This window comes from Solanum dulcamara, chromosome 8 (assembly GCF_947179165.1).
Source record: "Solanum dulcamara chromosome 8, daSolDulc1.2, whole genome shotgun sequence".
NCBI lineage: Eukaryota > Viridiplantae > Streptophyta > Magnoliopsida > Solanales > Solanaceae > Solanum > Solanum dulcamara.
In genome coordinates, this window is record NC_077244.1 from 3,664,056 (window position 1) to 3,690,497 (window position 26,442).

At 33.5% G+C, this 26,442-nt stretch overlaps 3 protein-coding genes, 1 long non-coding RNA gene and 1 pseudogene across 14 annotated transcripts in view; 1 reads left to right on the top strand and 4 right to left on the bottom strand.

Moving 5' to 3' along the window:
* The first annotated feature begins 949 nt into the window (after positions 1–949).
* On the top strand, positions 950–12,219 carry LOC129898941 (serine/threonine-protein kinase prp4-like; annotated as a pseudogene).
* A 3,798-nt stretch (positions 12,220–16,017) lies between these two features.
* Positions 16,018–18,331, bottom strand: LOC129899701 (uncharacterized). The gene is made up of 2 exons (XR_008769573.1): positions 17,964–18,331; positions 16,018–16,629 (listed from the first exon to the last, which is right to left on the bottom strand). It is a non-coding gene; the product is annotated as an uncharacterized LOC129899701 (long non-coding RNA).
* A 251-nt stretch (positions 18,332–18,582) lies between these two features.
* Positions 18,583–26,442, bottom strand: part of LOC129901554 (putative pentatricopeptide repeat-containing protein At1g12700, mitochondrial) — a 38,749-nt gene continuing 30,889 nt past the window's right edge. For 8 of the 11 annotated variants that reach the window (XM_055976777.1, XM_055976775.1, XM_055976779.1 and 5 more), the window contains 3 exons: positions 23,614–23,680; positions 23,285–23,380; positions 22,661–22,921 (listed from right to left, as the gene is read on the bottom strand). The gene's annotated coding sequence lies outside the window, so the exon portion shown is untranslated. Of the gene's footprint in view, positions 18,991–22,660; positions 22,922–23,284; positions 23,381–23,613; positions 23,681–25,832; positions 26,440–26,442 lie in introns of those variants that run through there. The other 3 variants (XM_055976780.1, XM_055976778.1, XM_055976781.1) reach the window with 2 other exon arrangements.
* Positions 18,888–20,357, bottom strand: LOC129898944 (putative pentatricopeptide repeat-containing protein At1g12700, mitochondrial). Its single transcript, XM_055973658.1, has 2 exons — positions 19,613–20,357; positions 18,888–19,027 (listed from the first exon to the last, which is right to left on the bottom strand). The coding sequence occupies exons 1-2, from the start codon at positions 20,355–20,357 to the stop codon at positions 18,888–18,890; spliced, it is 885 nt and encodes a 294-aa protein (XP_055829633.1).
* On the bottom strand, positions 24,854–25,813 carry LOC129898945 (pentatricopeptide repeat-containing protein At3g22470, mitochondrial-like). Its single transcript, XM_055973659.1, has one exon. The coding sequence runs from the start codon at positions 25,811–25,813 to the stop codon at positions 24,854–24,856; it is 960 nt and encodes a 319-aa protein (XP_055829634.1).

The window sequence follows — 26,442 nt, forward strand, 5'->3', positions numbered from 1 at the left end:
TAGGTGATTATATCAGGTTCTACACCCTTTTCGACCATGTGTTTCATTATTTCCTCGGCATCTTCAACTTTCCCTTCTTTGCATAGGCCATCCGTTAGTATATTGAAGCTGCGCACATTTGGATATATATTGTGGTTCACCATCTCAGATAACAAAATCTTAACCTTTTCCCACTGACCAATCCTACACAAACCATCAATTATTGAATTATATGTGACTATGTTTGGAGGAATGCCTCTCTGCTTCATCTCATTCAAAAGAGTGATAGCAGCATCTAAGCTTCTATCTTTGCAAAGGGCATCAACAACAATGTTGTAGATACATGTGTCGGGCTTAGTGTACCCTTGTTCCATTAAACGGAGCAAACTTACAGTTTTTTGAGTATGACCCCTTTTGCTGAGCCCATTCATGACAGTTGCATACATGACTACGTCAGGCTCACAAACCTTGTCTCTCACCAATTTTTTGAACAACTCAACTGCATCTTTAACTTTATTTTCAGCAAAGATTCCCTTTATTAGAGTGGTAAAGGTTACAACATCAAATGGAATGCCACTCTTCAAGTAAATGGGTAACACCGAAAATGCACAATCAGAACGATGCATCAGACAATAACTATTAATCACACCAGTCAAGATGAACCCATCACTAATTGGGATACCCAATTTCTGCATTTCTCGAAAAAGAGAAAGGACAGAAGTGTAATACTTCATACTTATCATATTGTTAAACAATTTAGAGAAATGGACAAGTGAAGGAAGAGGTTTCATTCTAACCATTTGATTGAAGAGATTCACAGCATCATCTAAACTCTTTACTTTGTCAAAATTGCTACTGTTTAACTCAACTTTACCCTTTCCTGAAATTGCAGAAGCAGAATGTGAATTAGGGAAGAAAGAGATAAAGGGAATAGCATTTCCATTTCGCAGAGAAATTCTCTTCATCTTCAATGGCTAAATGGATGTGTGAGTGTTGCTCTACTCAGCGTGCCCTAATTATAGCCTTTATGGAATTACAAGGTATGATGTTGTTTTTTTTGGATAATCTTAATATTTTGGACAACAAGTAATTATTCTTGAGGGTAAAAAAAAATATATATATTTTCTTGATATGTTAAAAGTAACGTTATAAAATCTTCTCATATTTTTTAAATTTCATACTTGGTCAAACTGCATTATATAATTGTGACAAAAAATATATTTTAAATTGTGAAAAAATGGAGATTTTTTAATTGTATTTTCTTGGAATTTCAATGTTTGATTATTCAAATTGAGTTTATTTTGTCACTTCTACGAAAATTAATAATAAATACCTTTTAATCCATCATAAATGTAAGAAGTTTCAATTCTAAAAGTTTTATGTGACACTTTAAAAGTGATAGATTAGTCTAATATATAATATTTACCTACATTATTTAAAATCAAATTTTATTTGCAAAGCATTCTTATTACAATCTATTTTTTATAGGTTTAGCGAAAATAATTTTGTCTTCACAATATACGAGTTAACTACGTAGATTTACTAATAAAAGAAAGAGTTTACATACACACGATGCTCCCCAATCTTGCTTGCAGGAATATATTGGATCTATTGTTGTTGTTTTGTTTTTAATTTTTGTGTGACAGTACCCAATTGTTTGAGAATAATAATTTATGTCATGTATTATTTAATATTTAACATAAAGACAAATACTCTGGATATCGTTTTACATAACAAAAGTTACATGGCTAGTAACATGAAAATTCACTTGCTATTGATAATGAAAATACATTATCCATCTTACACATACTCCAAATATGTGGATATATTCAAATAAGTTAATTTGAATTTGAAATGATTTTTGAGAATTTACATCAATGCCCATTTTTTACATAAAATAATCTCCAAATTTGCACAACTCTTTATCATAATGTAATAGCATGGACAACGTCTTCAATGGACCACCCTTTATCATACCACTCTTAATCAACTATTGAGATATGCTTGATATGGTTACCAATCTTAATCAATTATTGATATATGCTTGACGTGGTTATCTGTCAAGTGTAGTGTTGTATCAGAAAGATAAAAATACAACAATGAAAAAAAAGTTTTGAACCGTGAGAAGTCGTTGATTTTAAAAAAATAGTTGAGGTATATTATACACACGTATACGCTCGTGTTTCTTAAGAATATACTAAAGCCAAAATAGGCATTGCAAATCGATAGCCACTTTCAAAGAAGATAAATTTATAGTGGTCGAAGAAAGAAAGCTATAACACATATCTCATTTTGAATTTCAAATATAAATTAGGTTTAAGATTTCAATAAAACTAAAATCTATTTCAATAAAACTAAAATCTATGTTAGAAATAACTATATCAACTCAAAAATAAAAATAGTCCTTTATTCGAATCTCCGTCCCAAACAACGATTTCAAGTCACTTAGAAGTATTAACCATATATCTTAGAAGATTACTTTTTTAGATAAATCCTCAATTGACTTGGCAAAAATAAAAATTTTCTATACAAGATTAAATTTTGAAAATAATATACAATCACAGGGTAAGAAGAAACTCGATAAGGGGAGGCAAAATAGTGAGAGGCAAAGTGTAATGAATATTTACACTTTCATTTTTTCCGCTTATTCTTTTGAGCTTCCCCTTTCATGGCTCTTTAAGCTTTTCATTTCTTTTTATTTTTTTGTGTCTATTTTTATTTATTTATTATATTAAAAATATGCATTCATTTTTACTTGATCAATTTAAAAATATCTATCTTATTTTTTATTATTAAGTACTAGTTATTTTTAATTCACTTTTTAATGAGTGAGGTGACTTATAATAATTAGGAGTAATATAATATTTTTTTCTATTATTTTTTAAAGAATGTACTAAATCAAATATAAATAAGTAAACATGAACAAAGGGAGTAATTTAATAAAACAGATGTTGAGATTTGTTGCTCTAAGTCGGAACTTAATATTTATTAATATTTTAAAAAAATTCAATATTATTCACAATCAACATAAGCAATATTACGTGGATGTATTTGAGAAATCACTTGCATGCACATAAATCTTAATAGTCTTCAATATTAAAGGAAAAAACTGTCCATGTTTTTGTATTAAAACTCTTTAGGTTTTACACCTTTTTATTCTTTTTTAATTAATGTAAAAAAATAGAAATAGGAATATATGTATAAAAATATACTTTTAGTTTGAAAACCTCAAAATTGGTTTATACACTTTACTCATTGTTGATGTTTTTGAGAAACTTATAATTACTAAAAAAGTTTTAATTTATGTGATAATATATAGCTGAGAGAAGAAAATTTAACAAAAAAAAATTTGGAACATGTATTTTAAAACAATTCATATATGATCATGTAATTATAATCATCTCATAAAGGATGATACAGAAAATTAAAATCAAATTGTTTTTAAATATTAAAAAAAATTCTCTGTCAAAATAAAAAGAAAAAAACAAAAGAAGGACAATTAAACAATTTGCAAAAATAATAATAATAATAAACAAAAAAGTTGGCTTCCGACAATATTAATAGTTTTTTTTAATGCTTTCTTAATTTCTTAAAGCAATACTTATTCTGAACCAAAATGGATAAAAGAAATATAATGTTACAAATATTTTCTCCTAAAATCTGAAAAGCAAAAAAACTGAAGAGACAGAGAGTGAGAAACCTAAAAGGTATTGGCAATTCTATGTTTTTCTTGTATTTTAAAAAACTAGTCAGTGTATTTAGTAGCCTATTTCTGATACTGGTTTTTGTTTCTCTCAATGCAGAGATGAAGTTGAATAGGAGGACTATAAGGAAAAAATTGTTTTCCAGCTTGCTCAACAGGAAGAAGAATAAGAACTTGTTAGAACTAAAGAGGAGAACAGAAGGCACAGACAAGCTATTTTTGAAAAGTATAAGAATCAACCTTCACAGAAGGAGCAAGTTACTCAATCCGAAGACAATGGTAAGTTATTTGACCTGTGATTTTTGTAAAATATAATTCAATTCTGTTTTGCTGTATTTCTTGTTGTCTGTTGTAGAGCTCTATCTAAAGAGGGTAGGGTCTATCTGAAACAACTTCTCTACCTCACAAAGGTTGGGGTAAGGTAGGCGTACATCATACCCTCTCCAAATTCTACTTGAGGATTATACTGGGTATGTTGTTGTTGACTAATTAATAACCCAGTTTTGCTAAGCAATTTACACTACTAAAAAACTTGTAAAAATGACCCAAAAAAAGCGACGAACAGCGTCGCTCGAAAAAGCAAAGTAATTTGAGACGCAGTCCGTCGCTTTTTTTTTTTGTAAAAAATATAATTTTTTTTATAAATAGCGACAGACAGAGACTATATGTCCGTCGCTATTTTTTGGCGGATTTTTTAAATATATTTAAAAATTAATTATAAAATAAACATAACGACGCAGTCCGTCGCTTTTATTTGAAAATAATTAAATATAATTTTAATATTGCGTCTCCGTCCATCGTATTTTATTATATTTTATTTATCATTTTTTTAAATAAGCGACGGACAGTGTCTCTAAGTTCGTCGCTTATTTGGTCAAAGGCGGTCAAATATTTTTAAAAAGCGACGGACAGAGCGACACTGTTCGTCGCTCCATCTGAAATATTTCAGAACAGAGACTCATTTTTTTTCTCATTTTTGGTCTCTCTCTCTCTAAACCCTCCCCCTTCTTTCTAAAAATTCCACCCCCACCCCCACCCCCACCCCCTCGCCGCCGCCGGTCGCTGCTGCTGTCGCCATGCCTCCCCCGTCGCCGTTGTTGCCGCCGCCCCTCCCCACTGTCAACCTCTCTCTCTATCTCCGTATATACATATATATATATATATATGTATATATGTATATATATAGTTTCATTATAACTTTTATTTTCTAATATGCAACAAGATTATGAGCGACATGTACGTGAGATGGGAGATTCGGTTCAGCTAAAGCCTAAACAGTCTACTCAAATTTGGACAGAAAAAGTGGTTGGAGGCAGCCACAAGGGCCGAATATATGGAATGGGCTCTAGGAATAATGTACGACAACTCCAATTAGGTTTAGAAGTTATTGGATCATCGCGTCAAGCCGAGGCCATTGACGGGGTTCAGATAGTTGCAATATCTCAGCAAATTGCAGAACTTACACGCGCATTGGCAGAATCAGAGAAAAGAAGGATCGAGGATCAAAAAAGTTGAATAAACAAGTTGAGCAAATTAAAGAACAAGTGCTCAACCTCGCCCATCAGCCTCCGCCCCGTTATTCAAGAGCGTCCACTCCGGATAATTCTAACAATAGTGATGAATATATAGCAAATAGTCATTAGGGTTCCCTATGTTAGTTTATGAACATTTTGAATTTTTTTTGTTAACTTTGAAATACTTTAAATCGTTCTAAATTATGATTTTATTCATTTTAAATGTTTAATTATGTTTGTTATTATGTATTTTGCGGATTTTGTTTGTTGTTATTTGTGTTTGAATGGGCTGAATTGAATACAATTGAATTGAATTTTGATTGCAGGTAGGCAGCAAAAACTACAGGTTTCTGCTGTCAAAAGTGTTGCAGAAAAAGCAACAGACAGGGTCCTTTAGTCCGTTGCTTTTCTGATTTTTTTTATATCTTTCCAGAAATGCGACGGACAGGGTCCTTTAGTCCGTCGCTTTTCTGGTTTTTTTAAAATATTTTTCTAGAAAAGCGACGGACAAAATGACCCTATCCGTCGCTTTTCTGAAAATTTTTTAGATAAACAAAGCGACGGATGGAGACTAAATGTCCGTCGCTTTGAATTAAATAATTTTTTTTTAAAAAAAATAAAAAGACGGAGTCCGTAGTATTTTTTTATATATTTTTTTTAATTAAAAAAATTAGGAGCGACGCAGTTTGTCGCTTTTTACGACCCTATCCGTCGCTCCTTCAAAAGAATCGAGCAAAAAAGCGATGACAGTGACTGCGTCGCTTTTTCGTTGATTTTGACAAAAAAAAAACCGACTCAGTCCGCCGCTTTTTTGCGTCATTTTTTAGAATTTTTTTTAGTAGTGTTAACTATCAAGTTCCTGCTTTCTTAATGTATTTTAATTTTGGATCCGAACTATTAAACGTGTGTGTTATATAATTTAGGATTTGAGTTGGATACTGTCACCACTTAAGATTTTATGAAGATTGTAAATTCACCTGAGCCTTTTCAGAGTTATTTTCTCTGTTGTTCCTCTGCATGTCTCTCTCTCTCTCTCTCTCTCTTGTTGAGTTTCTGGTCTCTAATTGTACTTTTCATTTCTTGGCATTGGGTGAGGTTCATGCGGATCAGTCTACTGAGAAGTGTGCAGCTGGAGATAATGTTGTACCATAGCCCATTGATGGTCCAACCAATGGTGCATGTGTCCATGTTGATGAGCCAACATTTTCTTCTGGGAAATCACCTTCGCGAGGTGGTTATAATGCTGAAGAGAAGGCTTCTAGAGCTGGTGGACTGGGACAGGCTATTCCAGAGGTAGGTGTGTTCACTTGACCCTGAGATTCAAATGGGTTTTTCTTTTCTAGTGATGCCATTCTTCTTTTTGTTTTATTTATCTTCCACACTAATTTCTGGGAGATCTTAATACTTTCCCCTTTTGTTAGGGGTTTGTTTTAGAATTAGTTGATGAAATACTTCTCCATTGGGTTCAAATATTTTGGGATACTGATAATGCGGCTTACTTCTTCTAATCATAAGTCATTACTTTGCAGTTTTCAACAGAGGAGCTAGTGAAGAAGCTTGAGAAACGAATTGAATGTCTCAAACAACAACCACATGTTAGAATACGTGCTCATTCTCTTTTTTTCCCCTGTCTTTCAACACTTAGTTATGTGAGCTCGTAATCATTCTCCCACGTTATGGGATTTTTTTAAAATTAGTCGATGAAATAATACTTCAAAATGCTGATACTGCAACTTACTTTTTCTGATCATAGTCATTACTTTGCAGGTTTTAACAGAGGAGCTAGTGAAGGAGCTTCCTAAACAAATAGAAAAATTAAACAACATCAAATAGAGTGTTATGTCGGAAAAGACGGTTTAAAATTAATTTCAATTTTATAGAGAAAAAATTAAATATAGAAAAAAGGAGTCGCCACTAAATTTTTTAAAGAAATTAAAAAAACTTAATTTAAAAAACTCTAACAAATTTCAGTCTTAAAAATTCAAAGAAAAATGTATGAGGTTCTTATTTCCACTTTGAGAAGGTGTTAAGCATTCAAAGTGACCGCTAACGCGCGGTTATCCGACGATTTGAAAAATTATTTGACTAACTTTTGAAAATATTAATTTAAAAGAAAACAAAGACTTTAAAATTATTATTATTTTTTTAGAAAAAACGATCAAACTTAAACATTTGAAAATAATATACATGTGTATAAAAAAGTAAAAAGTTTATCAAATGACTAAATAAAGGTAGAAAATTATTTAAAGAGTAAATTAACATTAATTGGTTTATCGTTAGGGGAATCTAATTAAGTTAAAAAAAATAAAAATTAATATCTAAGAAAGCATAAATAACACAAGTAAATAAATTAGTACAACCCGAATTAATATAAAAATAAACAATAAATAACACATGAAAATATTGTCCGACACTTAGTTTCTATATGCTTGGATTAAGCAGTTGGGTCATCTGCGTTTTGGGCCTTAAGCACAATTCCACTATATATCGCAACTGTATATACACTGTATATCAGAATGTATATACACTATATACAGTGTTACAACATTATTTTTGTATATCGAACTGTATACACATAGTGTACCATCTGTTTGTTCCTTGTATATGTTGTATATCACTATATATCAGACTATATATACTGTATATCAGTATATACAACATTATTTTCTTGCATATCAGACTGTATAGATACTGTATATCAGTGTATACGATACTGTTTTCCACCTGTATTCCATATATACACATCCCAATATCAATATTCAAATCATGAATATTACCTTCCTTTCCATGTATCAACTTTCCAGCAATTCGAGCAAGATGATGGGATATTCAAAACTCAATGATATGCAAGGATGAAGTCCAAAGATGGACTCGAATTGATATCACATGCACCAAAATAAAATTACATAAGCATTTACTCATTTTAAGCTAAACCAAGAAATATATCATGATATTTTAAGTTATCAAATTGATGGGCATCCTAGAAGTGATTAACAACATGCATATATATAGACAAAGGAAGTGAAAGAAGAAATATATTCAAGTAACTAAAGAATACAGATTTAATATATACGCTATACTAGCTCAAATTTTAAAGAAATAATTAAATCAATTAGGCCATGAAAGTTTTAATTAAATAACAACTTTAAGCATATTTTTGTTATCTAAATCATGTTAAAAGAAGAAATTGAAAACATAAAAATCTATATTGTCAAGGAAAATTACTTGGATAATGAACAAAACTAAGAGTTTTCATGAAATAATCCTAATACATGATAGCTAATTAATCCTAACAATAAGAAATTTCTATCATTAATCTAATTATTCTTAATACATGCTAACTAAAAAAACAAGACTACGAATCAACTAAATATAAAACATGAAATAATGACCTCTTTACGGGCAGTGAGACTGAAAACGACGAGCGTAAGATAACTTTACCACCACCCAAAAGCTTGATGAAACTTCAATCCACAAAAAGAAAAATTGAAAATTTAGACTCGAACCTTCGTGGGTTTCATGTTATAAGAACATTGTTCTTAACCTAAATTTTGACTTCAATATCCTATTTACCTTGAAGAAAAATATAGATTGAAAGCTAAAAATTTTCACAACTTTTAAACTGGGGACAAAAGTCCAAATTCCTAGCCAAGTTAAAAAAATTTCTAACTTTGGGTGGCAAAAAAACCTCTCAGTTTTTCTCCCTTCTTAATAAGAATATGAGCCTTTATATAGGCTCAAAAAACTCTAAATTTTTCATCAATTTTCGATGTGGGAGATTTGAATAATTTTTTTTTCAAAAAAAAAAAAATTTCAAAAATATAAACTATAATAAACTAACCAAACTAACATTGTATTTAGTTAAAAGTAAAATCTTTTTGAGATAATTTTCAAATAACCACATAAATAATGATTAAAGATTTATATATAAAAATATGTATATTATACTAAAATTTATAAAAAAATAAAAATAGTTAAGAATAATATGAAAATATCTTTGTTTTTTAAAGCTAATTATTTTAAAAATGTTCAAAATTTAAAGAAACTCGATGGCTAATTTGCGTTGTGGAGGGTCAAAATTGGGTGTCAACATGGAGCATGAGGACAGAGTTAAGCACCAGGTTGTTCGGAAAATAACCTGTTAATTATAGTTGACCATTGAATTTCTAGCAACTGGGCTCACATACTTTGGCACGCTGATAATTCTCAAAAATAAAAATAAAAATACTCTATGTTGATAATACAACTTATTTTTCTAATCGTCATTACTTTGCAGTTTCCAACAGAGGATCTAGTGAAAGAGTTTGCTAAACAAATTGAATATCTCCAACAACATCAACCAGAGTATAACGACCAAGTTAAGCAAAAGGTTGGTTTAGCTTTTTTCTCCTTTAGTGTTTTTCCTAAATGCTGGTTTCTTCTATTTGATGATTGACTTACTGTTTTAACACTTCACAGAGTGAGAGGTCGGCTGACATGTTTTGTGACGATATATTTGGAGAATCACCTGTTGGAATTTCGAAAATGGTGAGTCTGTCTTGGTAACGTCGTCGGAAATTATTATTATTGTTATATTAATTCAAACAAAATGTGAGTGTCCCTTTCTTTCCTACTGAACCCAAAATGAAACGTATAAAGGAACCATTTATTGAAGTGATGACTGCAAAATGGGTTTTATTTTATTATGTTTCAAGTTGAAGGTTATTCCCTTTGTCCATATTGTGGGAGTGTATTACTTGGTGGCAGTTTTTGCTACTATTGTTCAGTTTAGATTGTGATATCTAGGAATTATGTATTGTTTGAACTCTATTGATTCTATGAATCCCTCTCTCTTGTGCTGTATGCTCCAAGGTAAAACCCAAGCCAATAAGTAGGAGAAAAATAGAGGATTGTTCAGTTCTTTGTACTTTTGCTAAGACTGAATTGTGGGAAATAATTTATTTTGCTTATGGAGAGTCTTTTCTTTGTCAAATCAGGCTGTAATAAGTAAACTGATTTCATATGTCTGGTTATATCTGTTTTGCAGGGCAAATGAGATGGCATGCCGATCGAGCGCAATTGTTTTCATAATAACTGGAATGATCCGGAAGGCTATTATAGTAAGTATTTCATCTCACATTTTGCCTGGATCCTTCTTATCTGAGCTTTTACTTCAGAGCATGTTGATCACACTTCTAAATTTGTTTTTTTTCTCCCTCTTCCTTAATATTTGCTCATGACAGTCCCTTCATTCTCTTATTTGATATATCATACTGCAAGTTGACATTGTTACCTCAAGAAAATAGCTTTATCCTTCTACCTATTTTTGTCAACTTTTCCTGTAATGGTTAGTAACTTTTGTCTTAGTTGATGTTCTAATTCTCATTGATTTTTGCAGGATACCGCTTCGGAGAAATTCTTGATGGCCGTTATGAGATTCTTGCTGCTCATGGGAAAGGTGTGTTTTCTACTGTTGTTCGGGCTAAAGATTTGAAGGCTAGACCCGGTGACCCGACAGAAGTAGCAATAAAAATCATTCATATTAATGAAACGATGTGAGTTAATCTATTAATTTCTCCATTTCGTGCCAACCTTGCTTGTTTTGGCGGCCTAATTTTGTTGTTTTTGCTCATCAAGTATAAAGCGAGTATGGAGGAGTTGGTCATATTGAAGAAGCTAGTTGCTGCAGATCCTAAAGACAAGCGTCGCTGTGTTCATTTAATCTCTAGCTTCAAGTACCGGAATAATCTTTGTCTAGTATTTGAGTCTCTTTGGATGAATCTCCGTCACCTCCAGAAGAAGTTTGGGCGTAACATTGGACTCAGCTTAGACGTTGTGAGGCTTTATGCGAAGCAATTTTTCAGTGATTTGAAGCATCTAAAGAGTTGTGGCGTGCTTCATTGTGACATTAAACCTTACAACATCTTGGTAAGTGGAATGTTTTGAGTATTGTATCTTTTGCTGGCTTGCTGATTCACCCACTTTGCATCTGCTGAGAGTAGCTTTTTATCACTTTGCTTTTGTATGCGTATGATGACTTTTCTATATTTAATTGTTAAGGTAAATGAAGCGAAAGACAAGCTAAAGCTTTGTGGCTTTGGCAATGCTATGTTTGCTGGCAAAAACGAAATTACTCCATACCTCGTGAGCCGCTTTTACCGCGCCCCCGAGATTAGTAAGTATCATTTCTCAAGATTTGCCATTAATTATTTTCTGATCTTCCTTTTCACTTTGTTTCTTTTGTTTGATGCTCTAATGTTTTGATCCTAAGTAGTTTTATGGATCTGCAGTTTTGTTTGTTAATGTATTTGGTTTGCCATACGATCATCCGATGGATATTTGGTCAGTAGGTTGCTGTTTGTTTGAGCTTTATGCTGGTAAAGTCTTATTTCTAGGTCGTACTAATAATGACATGCTCCGTCTTCATATGGAACTGAAAGGTCCATTTCCAAAGAAGATGCTTTGAAAGGTTCGTCTTAAGACATTCTCTGAATGAAAACATTTATGATTTGAAGTTAATAGGCTAGTCAATAATTTGCTGTGGACAATTCTGTTATGATGATTGTATTAGGTAGCGGCTTTTATTGTTTTTAATGAATAATGACATGATATAGCTAGTATGGAAACAATAATACTCTTTTCTTCTTTTATCACAGGGTGCATTTGCATATAAACATTTTGACCAAGATCTCAATTTCCTCGACACTGAAGAGGATCTCGTTACAAAGAAGGTATGTCTTGTAGATCCTTGAGCCCATCGTTTCAATCCCTGATAAACAACCCGTTATAAAATGAATGGTAATATAACTTTGCTGTACTTTTAAGTTTTGCATGTGCTTCTATTTGTTTGCAGGCTATAAGGAAGCTGATTGTCAACATGAAGCCGATAGATATCAGTTCAGTAATTTCAGGAGACCCTGGTGAAGAATTAAAGATGTTGGCTCACTTCAAAGATCTGATGGAGAGAATATTTTGGTGTTAGATCCTCTAAAGAGAATCACTGTTTCTCAGGCATTAGAAAACCCATTTATCACGAAGAAGTGAACGACAATGATGATGTAACACCCCAAATTTTGTAAATTTATTATGTGCCTTTAGATGATCTTGTTCTTATAGTAAATATTTTTTTTTATCATTTCTCTTGAATTTAAATTTAAATTTTGTTTTAAAAGAAGAAAAAGAAGACTTGTTATATCTTGTTGATATTTATCATGATTTGCTTTAAACATCTTCAGATTTCAGACCCTTAGTGGGTGTTTGGTTGTGTATTAAGGTACTAAAGCTACTTATCGAGCTAAGGAGGTCGACATAATTGCTTGATTATTTTCTTTGAGGATCTATTCTTGATGTTTGTTTGAGCTTTTGGAACACTAAAGCTTTGTCGTTTGCACATAAACTTGAATTTTCCTTTCAATTTATTTTGCTTAGATATCAGAAACCACCTCTCTACCTCCCAAGGTAGGGATAAGGTCAACGTACACTATAACCTCCTCAGAACTCACTTGTGGGATTACATTAGGTATGTTGATGTTGTTGTTGTTATATTGATTTCGTTGCTAGAAAGTATGTCTTGACTCTTGGACACTTGGATAAATTAGCTTTCATTGAGTGTACAATTTTATAGTTGGGTTATGAATATGTTAAAGTCATATTGGTGTAACGGGAAGTAGTTTTTGTAAGATAATTTAACTCACCCACATATACGAATTGCTTGAGCACTATTGCAATCTTTTGATCTTTATCCTTCTTGTGATAGTGACTATCACTTATTTTGACATGCCTCTTGAAATAATTTGGATCTTGTGCATCTTGACTTTGGAGTTACAATTCATCTTATTTATGGACTTACGTCCAATTTAAGTATGAAACTATGACTAAAAAGTTACTCTCCTACTTCAGCTCAAATTCTTAAGATGGTTTACACAGAATATCTCCCTGCCATATGTTCTGGAAGGAATTTCAGAATCTTTTGTGTAGAAAGAGAGAACTACAGGCTATGTTAGATCATCAGTGAAGCTAAGCGTTGTGTTCTACAGGCTATCCTTTTGATAATGTTGTTTACATTCCATATATAGTAGCAGTGTTTTCAATGGTGAAAAGCGAAAAAAAGTTCTAAGGTGTGTTGGGGGTTTAAGTGCAAAGCGCAAATAAAGCGTGGCCTTTAATGAAAAAAGGCGCAAAGGGACAAAAAAAATACAACTATATATGTTTAGTCCAACACTAATAATTATAAACACGAATGACAAATATATGACCAAAGAAATTGAAAAAAAAAACTATGATAAAGTGAACTATCAATTTTTTAGTGTTACTTCTTTAGAAGAGGCTCATTGGCAATGAAAAGTTTGCCTTAGAACCTTGCAGACGACACTGAAGCGCACATAAAGTGAGGCAAAGCACTCAAAACATTTTGAGCCTCGCTTCAAAGCTTAAGCGCGCCTTTGACTACACTGGATAGTAGGTAGTGTTTTTTGATGTATCAGTGACTTTTTTTGGAACAAGGTGTAATATAGCTTAGCTGTGGTGTTTATCATTCATTACTTGGTGATTAATACTAGTAATTAGTTACAAAAAGGTACTTTCAACATTAATCTTTATTCTCTTTATTTTTGGGTGGATTCCGGTTCTTCTTCTTATTCGATTATACTTGATGTTGTTGTTTGACGTAGTGTTGGGCAAAACTAACTAATCGGTGGAATTTTGGATTAGCTTTGTGAAGCTTCTTGACAATTGAAATTTTGAATATTTGCATCTTGAACTACTTGATATTTGATTTTCTTGAAGCATCTACCTTCATCATTAAGTATTTGATGGTGATTTTGATATGCTCATTTCTAGAATTCATTTCTTGAGCACCTTATATGGCTATAGCTAAATTCATGTGTTTAAGTTTGATATGATATGTTGCAGTTTTTTTATGGGAATTGGAGAAATTTATGGCTCCAAGCCCAAAGTTTGTGTGCAACTAAACTTTATGATTAGCGATAGTTTCTTGCTATCGTAGGTGATGTACATGAAGAGACTTGAGGATGGTCACTTGAAGTGGACTCTTTAGAAGCATAGATGGTGATCACATTTGCATAAGCATACATATATTTTTGTAGACTTTTGGGGATTTGTACATGAACCACATGATACACTTAGATATGTACTTTTTAATGAATGTTGACCATGATGTAACTTGAAATTGGTGAATAGTTTATCTACTTCTTTCTTCCATAGAGAGGAAACTTATCCTTAGACTTTCGGAGGGTGTGTAAATCGAGTCTAATTATTTACTAAGTTTACTCTTAAATTGCAATTTAGTGGCGTAGGGGACTTAACTAGTTAGTGCTTGACATTTGAAATTTTGGATTTCATGCCTAGTAATGAGTCTCGAATGTTGTAGTATGAAAAATAATCTTCTACTTGATATTAGATACAATCTAAGGTGTTGATTTAATTAAAAGAGGTGCTTCCCATTTTAACTCAAAGAGTCTTGAAGAAAATACATAACTTTGTCTATTAGATTAGTTCGGTTAATAAGTGGCCTTCTCCCTAGGTAGTTTCTACAAATGGTATTCTACTAGACACAATCATTTGCGGGAGCGATGCTTGGCATAGTTGAAGTTGCAAAGACAATGACTTGTAGTGGGAAATCTATTATCTTGGCGCACAAGCTATCCTGAACACCACAATGCCACGGTTATCAAATTTTATTTTATTGTTTTTCAAAAAAAGACTTACCAACTTGCAGTACACGTTTTGGCTTTGTTGTCTCTTGAATAGACTTGTTTGTATCCCCTAAATACCATACATGTGATATTTTCCAACGACTTTTTATGCTTCAACTCTTTCTTTTCTAATTTTCTGCATAACGTGTCACCAGATAATCACATCAAGCACATTCTAGTCGTTGATTAGACCAGTATGACGTCTATGCAGATGTTTTCTGTGTTGTTGTAAGTGAACATTGGGATGAGCTGAACCGTTTAAAGCCTACATACGAGGAAGTCATTAGTTTCATCTTGTTTAGAAAGAGACCTTTCAAAATTTGACTTTACCGCTCTTTGGTGAACTTTTTTAATTCTTTGTAACTATTTGCATTGTTAAGGGGATTTTTGCATTTTATTGCTGTTTATAGGTGTGGGGCCGTGTACTTTGATTATCTTATTTATTTATAATAGCTAATGCCTCTTTTTTTCGTACTATTCTACCATGACCTTTTCGCTTTCGTTATTCCTTGTTCTCATTTTGTTTTTGATATGCTTGGCCCTATCTGACCTTTTATCTTGTCTTGTTTTTCTCTCTTGAACTGAAGGTCTTCCGGAAACAGTCGCCCTACTTTTAAATGTGGGGGTTAGGTTTGCATACACTCTATCCTTCCAGACTCCACATTGTGAAATTTCACTGGGTTTGATGATGAAAGGGAGCCTTGATGCAAAAGTAAAAATTATTATCGTGTGACGAAGAGGACATAGGTTCAAATTGCTGAACACAACCTTTTTTTTTTCTAATTTTAATATAGATTTTGCATGGATTGCCCTTATGTGAAGATGGTCTTCTTGATTTTCATTTAATGAAAATTTATGGGTTAAAGTACTCTTAATTATGACCTAGTTTTGCAACTTGTACGACAGAAGCTCCATAGGAATAAATTAGGCAGAAGTATTCTAAAAACGACACAAGCACCGTAAGAACTAAATTATGCACGTAAAACTTGTAGGTTATGAACTTCTTAAGGCATAATGTTTTGAAATGGAACCAAATTTTTGCTTGAGATTTTGCGATTTCTTTTTTAAGTCGGGGTATTATCAGTTAATTTTTTGTAACTTCAGGTGTTTAAAGGGCGAAAATTAGAAATCATCCAGAAATAGGAGCATTCAAACTAATGAGCCAATATTAACCACCAAAAGATGATAAAACCTATCCATATAAACTTCAAAAGACATCAGTAAACTACACATCAAAGAATTTTTTTTAGTCCTGACTCTAAAGTTGATAATTTGGTTCCCTATCCATCTTTAAAGAGGCTCTCACCCTACTTGGGTAGGATAGGTCGACAACATTTGTGAAGACGTGGATATTTTGTAGCTTTTGACTCCAGTTAGCCATGGCATCTGCAACAGTATTTGCTTTCTCTGTAGTAATGCAGAAAACAAAATTCTCCTTTCTCTTTCAAGACTTCAATCTTTTCTACTATATTCTTGATTTGCTCCATCACATTATTGATCGCCAGATTTCCATTTCCTCCACCAAGGCCAGGCAACCATCTGTGTTAGGCTTATAATCAGAAGACTTAGCTGACCTGATTAGAATAATCTTTAGCAAAGGCTTGATACTTTCCATGATAGGGAGTTCTAGTTTATTGTGAGTTGTCAAGCTTTTCTTCCGAAGTTTCTCTTCTACAAACATCAGAAGCTTTTCCTACACTGCAGTTAAGCCACCATCATGGTCTATTTTCATGAACTTCAGCTGAGAGGATCATAAGAAATTATGTCATGAATAATTGAGTTTTGAGAAACAAAAGCAATATACATTCAAGATTCAGCAAATCACCTATTTTCCTTTATATTTGTCTCCCCCACTTGCAACATTTTTATACTACTCAATGTGTGACAAAATTGAATAGCCCCACCTTCAAAAACCCTTGACAGACCCTTCGAGACCTCCTTAACTCATCTCTCCCATTCAAAACTTGCTTTCCTTATTCTCTCTAATCTTTTCATGCTACCAAAGCCTCTCATTCTCCCACCACTCCCCTTCTACTAGAGATCCTTCTTTAGTGTTCTCATCCAACATTTCCTTGACATGCCAAAGGCACCATCTCTCAGTTCACTACTACTTCCATGACTAGTTCCTTTGCCATTTCTATAAACCCACCCTTCTAAAGTTTTTCTTTCTCATAAAGTACAGGGTTACTAGTTCTAACGCAATACTTACCACACTCGATATGGAACTTAATATTAGGAATAGAACATATATATTGGTAGCACCAACATTTGGATCATTTTCTCCTACCATTTCCTTATTAGCCATTTTAGTCTCGTTATCCCACAAATCACCCACAAAAATGACATTACCATCTTTTCAATTGTGCTCAACAAGCTAATTGCTAATGTTAGTATTGATCTAGTTATGTACTCATCTACACCCACAAAAATGACATTGCCATCTTCTCAGTTGTGCTCGACAGGCTAATAGTTAATGTCGTCATAATACTTTTTTTTTGTTAGTTGATTCCTTAATCGATTTCGGCTTCATTAGTGGTCAATGTTCAACAAAGTAAGCAAACTAGTTGATAGTCTGTTCCAAGGGTCCAAAATACAAAATCAAAGATGTTATTGCAGGCGACAACTCTATCCATGCTATAGTACAAAACCTGAAGTTCACCATCTCCTACCCAAAGAGATAGGTCACAGAACAAAGAAGAACAACTAAACGAAACACCACAAACCTTTTCTTCCTTTTCCTTCTACTCAACCTCAACCACCTACCATCAGTTTAGTAGAGAGAAGCCCCCATCTCCCCCCACCCCCAACTCACAAACTACTTAATCCACAACTCCCCAAGCTAGAGACTCCAACTCATGACTAAACAACTTACGCCTTCTATCCCATTTTTCAATAGTCTATGTTCTTCTAGTTGGCTACACGAAGCAACTCACCAATCATGAGTTGAAGAACCTTCCTTTCTCTCAATTCAGTTGTTTTCTACTATTCTCCAAAAATTTTGCAAAAACCAGTACAAACTGCTCTAACATGTTGCAAAGTATTCAAGCTCATAGCGAGATAAAGTTTTAGGATTACCTCTTCGTTCATAATATCCTTTGACTTTTGTTGACCTACTATGATTTTCCTGAGACAATCTGGTTCAACAGAGTTAATGAAATAGAGGTGAGAAGGGAATAAAAAAGAAAGAGAAGAACAAAAATCATTTGGCATTTATTAAATTTGCATCTAACTATGATCTTGCAAATACTACAAAGAAGAAAATGGATATTCAAAACCCTTCAGCATGGCAATTGTTTGTGTATTCCTTTCCCAAACATGACCTAGAGCCTGTATGGATAGACTTCTTTTAAGTATTTTTTAAGTTAAAGTAGCTTTTAAGCTCTTTTATTGTGTTTGGGTAAATGAAGAAAGTGCTTTTGGACACTCATTTCAAGGCAAAAGAGCTTAAAAAAAGTAGAAAGTGAAAATCTGGGATTTCCAGCTTAAAAAAAGCTTATCCAAACATGCTCTTATTTTATAATGCTTCCCTTCACATGGCCATGACAAGGCAAGCAAACGCAACGAGAAAGTATCAGCATGACATTCATAAACATCAAGTGCACTCTATTACGTTAATGAAGAAGAAACAAAAGATCATAACTGATATTCAAATGATTCTAAAGACGAGGTTAAATTTGTGACAGAAGATGATCACATCACGTGATAAACTAAACTTAGAATGAAATAAATATGTGTTACTCCTATCTTAAGTTGTCCACAAGATTCAATATTCCATAGACAACTGAACATATCTGGTAGTCAAAGATACCCGGTCCTTGTGTTGGTCGGAGGTAGCATGCACTTGCTGAATAGTTGAAGGTACACATAGGTGGGCCCGAACACCACCGTCATTAAAAAAAATAAAGACAACTATGATGAAGCTAACACGTGGAGACATGATCATGGAACAATTTCAACATTACATCTACATCCATGCAACCAAAGTTCTCCTTTAACGAATCATCCCCTGGTAAGGATTGGGTTGATCTTATCAGTTCTAGCATTCCATTTACGGTTTACCAATGATGTAACTACGACTTCAGAAACCAGCAAGAAGATTGTTCTGGTATCAATTTGTAAGTTAAAATCAGTTATTGGTTCTAAGAAAAAATAGAAAATGATAATACCTGAAGACAACAATAATAAAAATACCTGAAGCTAACTAAATAGCACTAAAAATGATATTATACTGATAAATCCATTGCATCGGACACTTGTAAATGAGCTTACAATCTCACTACTTTTGTAACTATCTAACCTGCATCTTCTTGATGCCATTTATACCAGCACTTTAGTCATTCCATAGAAACACACGCAGAGATATGATTCACTACAAGTTTCAAGAAAAGATATGATTCTCTACAAAAGACCCCCAATTATCTGCCTTAAATTTGGAGCTTTCATTTTTCACTAGATTGTGCACAGTTGTAGCAAATAGTACAGTTACACAAGATCAGACCACCAAGTTAGAAACTAGAAAAAAAGATTTCCAAGCCAACAGGAAACTGCAAAACAAATGGAAATGCACATAGTAAAAGTGTCAAGACCTTAGGTAATAATATTAGGTTTTGATCTCTTTTGAGAAATTTCACAAAACAATTGCATGGCCTTAGCCAAATTCTTTTTCTTACAGTATCCATTTATTAGTATGGTATAGTTAAAAATGATAGGCTCAATGCCCTTACCTATCATGGTATCAAAAATTCTCCTCGCACTATCCACTTGACCACGCAAACAATATCCATCCATTATCGCACTGTAGGTGATTATATCAGGCTCTACACCCTTTTCGACCATGTGTTCCATTACTTCCTTGGCATCTTCGACTTTTCCTTCTTTGCATAGTCCATCTATTAGTATAGTGAAGGAGCGCACATATGGATAAATATTATGGTTCACCATCTCAGAGAACAAAATCTTAACTTTTTCCCACTGATCAATCCTACACAAACCATCAATTAATGAACTATATGTGACTACATCTGGAGGAATACCTCTCTGCTTCATCTCATTCAAAAGAGTGATAGCAGCATCTAAGCTTCTGTTTTTGCAAAGGGAATCTATAACAATATTGTAGATATATATGTTGGGCTTAGTGCTCCCTTGTTCCATTAACCGGAGAAAACTTACAGTTTTTTGAGTATGACCCCTTTTGCCGAGCCCATTCATGACAATTGCATACATGACTACGTCAGGCTCACAAACCTTGTCTCTCACCAATTTTTTGAACAATTCAACTGCATCTTTAACCTTATTTTCAGCAAAGATTCCCATTATTAGAGTGTTAAAGGTGGCAACACTAAATGGAATGCCATTCTTTAAGTAAATGGGTAACACCGAAAATGCACAATCAGAACGATGCATCAGACAATAACTATTAATCATGATATTCAATATGAAAACATTAATTGGGATACCCAATTTCTGCATTTCTCGAAAAAGAGAAAGGACAGCAATGTAATACTTCATACTTATCATATTGTTAAACAATTTAGAGAAATCGACAAGTGAAGGAAGAGGTTTCATTCTAACCATTTGATTGAAGAGAGTAACAGCGTCATCTAAACACTCAAAATTGCTACTATTTACACTAACTTTAGTAGGGTGGCATGAAGAAGAAGAAGAGTAAAAATGGGAAATATGAAAGGAAGAGAGAGAGAATAGAGCCATTCCATTTCCGCAGATAGATTCTCCTCATCTTCAATCTCTCTCACTTAACCTCTCGCACCTCATCACTGGAGCATTGTATAAATTAGAGTTGCTTATTGGAGAGATAACGACTTATGTAATATGGATTTTTAAGTATACTAATAAGCTATCGATTGGTTCAATATCAAATTAGTAATTAACACTCTGTTTGGACGGTAGTTTTTCATGATTTCATAATGTATGATACTATAAGGTATGATATGATATTGTACATTACAGTACAATACTATATTTAGATAGACTGTGTGATTTGCTATTGTTTAATAATAATTTTGTTGTTTGGTTTGACTGTATTTGGCTAAGATCCAACCTGCGCTACCAACTTTTTGACTCAACTGAAAATTCCATCATGTAGCTGGATACAAATAAGCCAGTTAAAGACCTATCGTAACTAATAAATTTACAAAAATGCCCTTTATTATTACTGATTGTCAATTTGGTGTCGTTACAATCTCACAAAATGTTACCATTTCCTTCTTCTTCAATCAGATCTCATCGAGTTTTCATGGCTTCAACCATTCATCGACCTTCTTTATGAGTTTTGTTTACTCTTTGTTTTCAATTTTAAGCTAATGGGTGCCGCTCAATGTATTTGTTTTATGTTCTTTTGATTCGCTGTGAAGTGGGTCTCTTTTGTTTTTTTCATTTTGTTATGTGATTCCACTGGAGATAAAAACCACAAATGAAGAGAGAATTTCAATTTGAAATTTCTAGAAGCTTCAAAAATTATTGCGGAGGAGAATGAGTAATACGACGTAAAAGTGGTAGTTATATTAGAGTAACGTTTAATAATGAATACAAGTAAATTAGAATTATTTAAAATTAAGTAAGGGTATAATTGGAAAAAAAAAAAGAGTAAACAATGAGATACCACTGAATTAGTGGTTTCAAAATGTGAATGTTTTCATGGCAACAAAACCATGAAATCAAACCATACCATACCACGGAAAACCACCATCCAAACAAGCTGTAGCAAGCGATGATCGGGCGGTGTATTGACTCAATCATTTCATGCTCCCTTCTTCTCATCTTCTTCAATGGCGTAAAAGTGTTTTTGATGACTATATATAGTGAGTAGGGTTGAAGGGATTATTTTAATTTTCTTCGACCAAAAATTACGCTCTTTCTTTTTATATGATTAAATTTATTTTTCTGTATATACAATGAATTTTGAATGTAAATTTTAGAATAAAAAAGTTATTTCCAATAAACTATCACTCTATAATATTAAACTTTGTACTTTGCTATCAAAATCATTATGTTATTTTAAGATTTGCACGTCAAACTTTATTATTAGTAATTGACATACTAATGATATTAGTCCTCCTGTTGCTTAAATTCTGGATTTGCCACATGATGTCATATACGCAAAAAAATTGAAAAAATTATACAAAATACAATGCAAAATCCAAAAAGTTGTATCACTTATATAGAGAAAATAGAAGTTGGAACCCTCACAAAACAATAAGGGGTCGTTTTAGTAGAGTGTACTAAAATAATGCTTAATAGAATATATTAGTAATATTTGCATTAGTTATGATTGCATTAATTATACATAGAATATTTCTTATGCATTATATGGTTTAGTATATTAAAAAATAACATTCATTGTATAAAAAAATTTATTTACAAAAATAACCTCAACAATTATGATGGAAAAGATGGAAAGGGGATTTTGAGGGATAATTGGGTCTTTAACCATAATAATGCAAGCATTAAATCCCCTTGCATTACTAATACCTAAAAATACATAGTATTAGTAATGCAAGCCTTAATACACAATAGAATTTATAACCAATGTACCAAAGAAGATACTACTAATACACCTAATTAATGCATGCATTATTTTTGCTAACACACTACCAAACGACCACTAAAATCAGAAAGGTAGATCTCTCTGTCCGAATAAAGTCAACTCTACGAATTCTAAACTATCTAAAGAAGTTCTAAAAAAAAAAGGCAGCCCGATGCAATAAGCTCCCGATATGCGCGGATTCAGGAAAGGACCGGACTACAAGAGCCTATTGTACACAACTTTACCATATATATCCAAAGAATGACTCAAATTGCAAAATCAACTACTAGTGACAAGTTGCACCAGTTGACAATGTCTACTCGATAAAAATACAAAACTGATGTTTCAATTCTTTTATTGCTGAGAAAACGAAGCACTTGCTAAGAAGCTTTCAATTTACTTGAGTCCAAAGCCAAAGTTGAAACATCCTCCTCTATTCTCCAACTGTGAGTCCAAAGCCAAAGTTGTACTCTTTCCTTTTGTGATCGACCTGAACAAGCAATAAGGAGCACATTTAGGACACGGATGAAAGTTATACAGCCAAACTGTGTGAGATTGTATTCCAAGCAGTAAAAGCAACAAGTAAAAGAATAGACAGAGGGGTGTGCCCCTTATCTACCAAGTTTGTATCCATGCGCCCCTCGGAGATTTCTCGGTTATCAGGAACAGACAAAAAAAAAAACAGGTGAAAGTCTGAAGCAAAAGCAAGAAGGTGGGAGGAAATCAAGAAGCTTTTCAAATTTCAGCATCATTGAGAGAAGGAGAGACAGCCTCAATTCTAAAATAAAGGCGTTAGGAACATGTATTCTGTGAAGGAGCTACGACAAGATAAAAAAGTCCCGATGCAACCTACCTTGGCTGATAAATTGAAATTAAGACCCATGTTCAAGCGCTCTTCCAATAAAGCAGCAACACATCCATTGGAATCAATCTTCCCTCTGAGACTACACTGTAATGCATGAATAAGTGTTGTTATAGCAACAAAATTTTAGTATTCAGTATTTATAAAGAGAATACCGAAGTACATACATAAAAAAGTATAAAATAGTATTAGTACAAAACTATGGTTGGTTGTACATAAAGTTTGATGCTAGAGACAGCTGCATCGCAGAAAAGAGTTTAAGAAAAGCAAGTCACAACTGAAGTCCTTAAGATATTAATTCAGTGCAACCATTCCCGTACATGGTGAAACATTCTGAACATAACTTGGTGCAACCATTCCCGTACTAGTAACTTGCCCTGCATCAACCTGCAGATAAATTAACAAACGTTAAAAACGTGAAAACCATTAAAAAAGATATGATTCTCTACAAAAGACCCCCAATTATCTAACTTGCATCTTCTTGATCCCATTTATACCAGCACTTTAGTCATCCCATAGAAACACACGCAGAGATATGATTCACTACAAGTTTCAAATAAATATATGATTCTCTACAAAAGACCCCCAATTATCTGCCTTAAATTTGGAGCTTTCATTTTTCACTAGATTGTGCACAGTTGTAGCAAATAGTACAGTTACACAAGATCAAACCACCAAGTTAGAAACTAGGAAAAAAGATTTCCAAGCCAACAGGAAACTGCAAAACTACTGGAAATGCACATAGTAAAAGTGTCAAGACCAACACTAGCCTGCAAGAAATCAAGTTAGATTCTCGGAAAAAATAATAACATAAACAAAGCATGTTGTAACTCAGTGCAAAACTAGCAACTTGCCCTGCATCAACCAGCAGATAAATTAACATACACTAAATAATGTGAAAATCATCAAAAAGGGTAAACCTAGAAAGATGAAAGACAATTACAAGCAATGCTGGTGAAATCGGCAAAAGAAAATATAACAAATATTATTTTTCTTTGGGAGGGTTTACTCAGAAACATGAATATTTTGATGTTTCTGAAGATACCAAATAGCACTGAAAATGATATTACTAGACTTATAATGTGTACAAAAGGGGAACTTACCATTATTTCTTTTTTAAGAAAATCAGTATGGTCACCATTTTTTCTCAAATCAAAACTGATGTCTGGAAAGCTCAAGCGATGTTCTAATTGCCATCACATTTGGCAAATGCATTGGGTGTCATTTATTTTGCAGGGATAAAAAGGAAGCTGTATCACAGTGATAGCGTAGCCGAATGAACCAAACGAAAGAAATATTCACTTCTTATTTTTCGAGTGAAGCTCTGGTATCATGTCAAGGACAGAAGGATTCTCCCTTACAATGTTTACCAAAAACTCAGCTGTAGTTGCATCAAATGAGAAATCCCTTCCAGCCATTTCCTTCATAAAAGCTGTCATTTCAATAATTTTGTTGCACCTAAGATATCCTTGCAAAATAACATTATAAGTGACATTGTTTGGAGAACAACCGTTGTCTTCCATTTTTCTTAGAATATCTTTAGCTTCATCAAACAACCCTTCAAGACAAAATCCATTTATCGGTGTATGTTCTCACATCCGGAAACAATCCAAGGAAAGAAAGCTTCTTGAAAACAGCATGCGCTTCGTTGAGTTTACGATTTTTGCACAATCCGTTAATGACAACACTATAAAATGCATTATTAGTATATTCTCTGCTTCTTTCTAACTTATTAAAGAGTGACATAGCTTCTTCAACAAGTCCGCACTTAAAATAACCATTGAGCAAAATGAGATGAGTGTATATATCAGGCTTGGTCCCCGCAGATAGCATCTCAGCGTAAATTTGTTTTGCATCACCAGTTCTTCCAACTTCAAACAGACCTTGCAAGATAGTATTGTAGGTAATGATATTAGGTTTTGATCCCTTTTGAGAAATTTCACAAAACAATTGCATGGCCTCATCCACTTTCTTTTTCTTACAGTATCCGTTTATTAGTATGCCATAGCTAAAAATGTCAGGCTCAATGCCCTTATCTATCATGATATCAAAAATTCTCCTCGCACTATCCACTTGACCACGCAAACAATATCCATCCATTATCGCAGTGTAGGTGATAATATTAGGCTCTACACCCTTTTCGATCATGTGTTTCATTACTTCCTCGGCATCTTCAACTTTCCCTTCTTTGCATAGTCCATCAGTAAGTATACTGAAGGTGAGCACATTTGGATAAATATTGTGGTTCAACATCTCAGATAACAAAATCTTAACCTTTTTCCACTGACCAATCCTACACAAACCATCAATTATTGAATTATATGTGACTATGTTTGGAGGAATGCCTCTCTGCTTCATCTCGTTCAAAAGAGTGATAGCAGCATCTAAGTTTCCATCTTTGCAAAGGGAATCTATGACAATGCTGTAGATATATACGTCGGGCTTAGTGTTCCCTTGTTCCATTAAACGGAGAAAACTTAAAGTCTTGTCAGTATGGCCCCTTTTGCTAAGCCCATTCATGACGGTTCCATACATGACTTCATCAGGCTCACAAATCTTTTCTCTCACCAATTTTTTGAACAATTCAACTGCATCTTTAGTCTTATTTTCAGCAAAGATTCCCCTTATTAGAGTGGTAAATCTGACAACATCAACTGCTGCAAATTGTGACACTCACTGATGAGCTTGCCAAGACCAGGTATTTGAATGGCAGCATAGCTTAAATTCAAAGAGGTGAGTTTGGAGTGGACTGGATAAATAGTAGGCTGGCATGGCCTCCCAAACCTCACTCAAGCTTTGGAGTTGATTGCAGCCTGAAAAAGCTTGAGATACGTTTAAGAAACTTCAGGAACATCAGCCTGTATGTCAGCAGTGAGGATCCGGTACCATATTCAACCAACTGGGAGGCATGCCAAAGTAGCTATGGAAGTTTCTCGATGGACACAGCACAATTGAGCCGAAGAGTGCTTAAATGAGGAGAGCAAGAAACTAGACGCTCCAAAGCTGAGAAGCTGCCCCCAGAAGCCGAACAAGGAATGTTAAGTGACAAAAGCAGTGTGCATAGAGCTATCAGGAAAATGACTTAAGACAATGGCCCCTGAGGTCTTCCAATTCACATTCTCCCAAGTCCAGTTCACTGAAGATTCCTG

Bases quoted from the DNA above. Each gene is read 5' to 3' on its own strand.
- LOC129898944 (XM_055973658.1), bottom strand. From the start codon at position 20,357: ATGCAGAAATTGGGTATCCCAATTAATGTTTTCATATTGAATATCATG. The intron at 19,028-19,612 runs GTAAGGGCATTG...ATTTTTTCTTAG, and splicing joins AATTTTTGATACCATGATAG to AACCAATAACTGATTTTAAC.
- LOC129898945 (XM_055973659.1), bottom strand. From the start codon at position 25,813: ATGAATGGGCTTAGCAAAAGGGGCCATACTGACAAGACTTTAAGTTTT.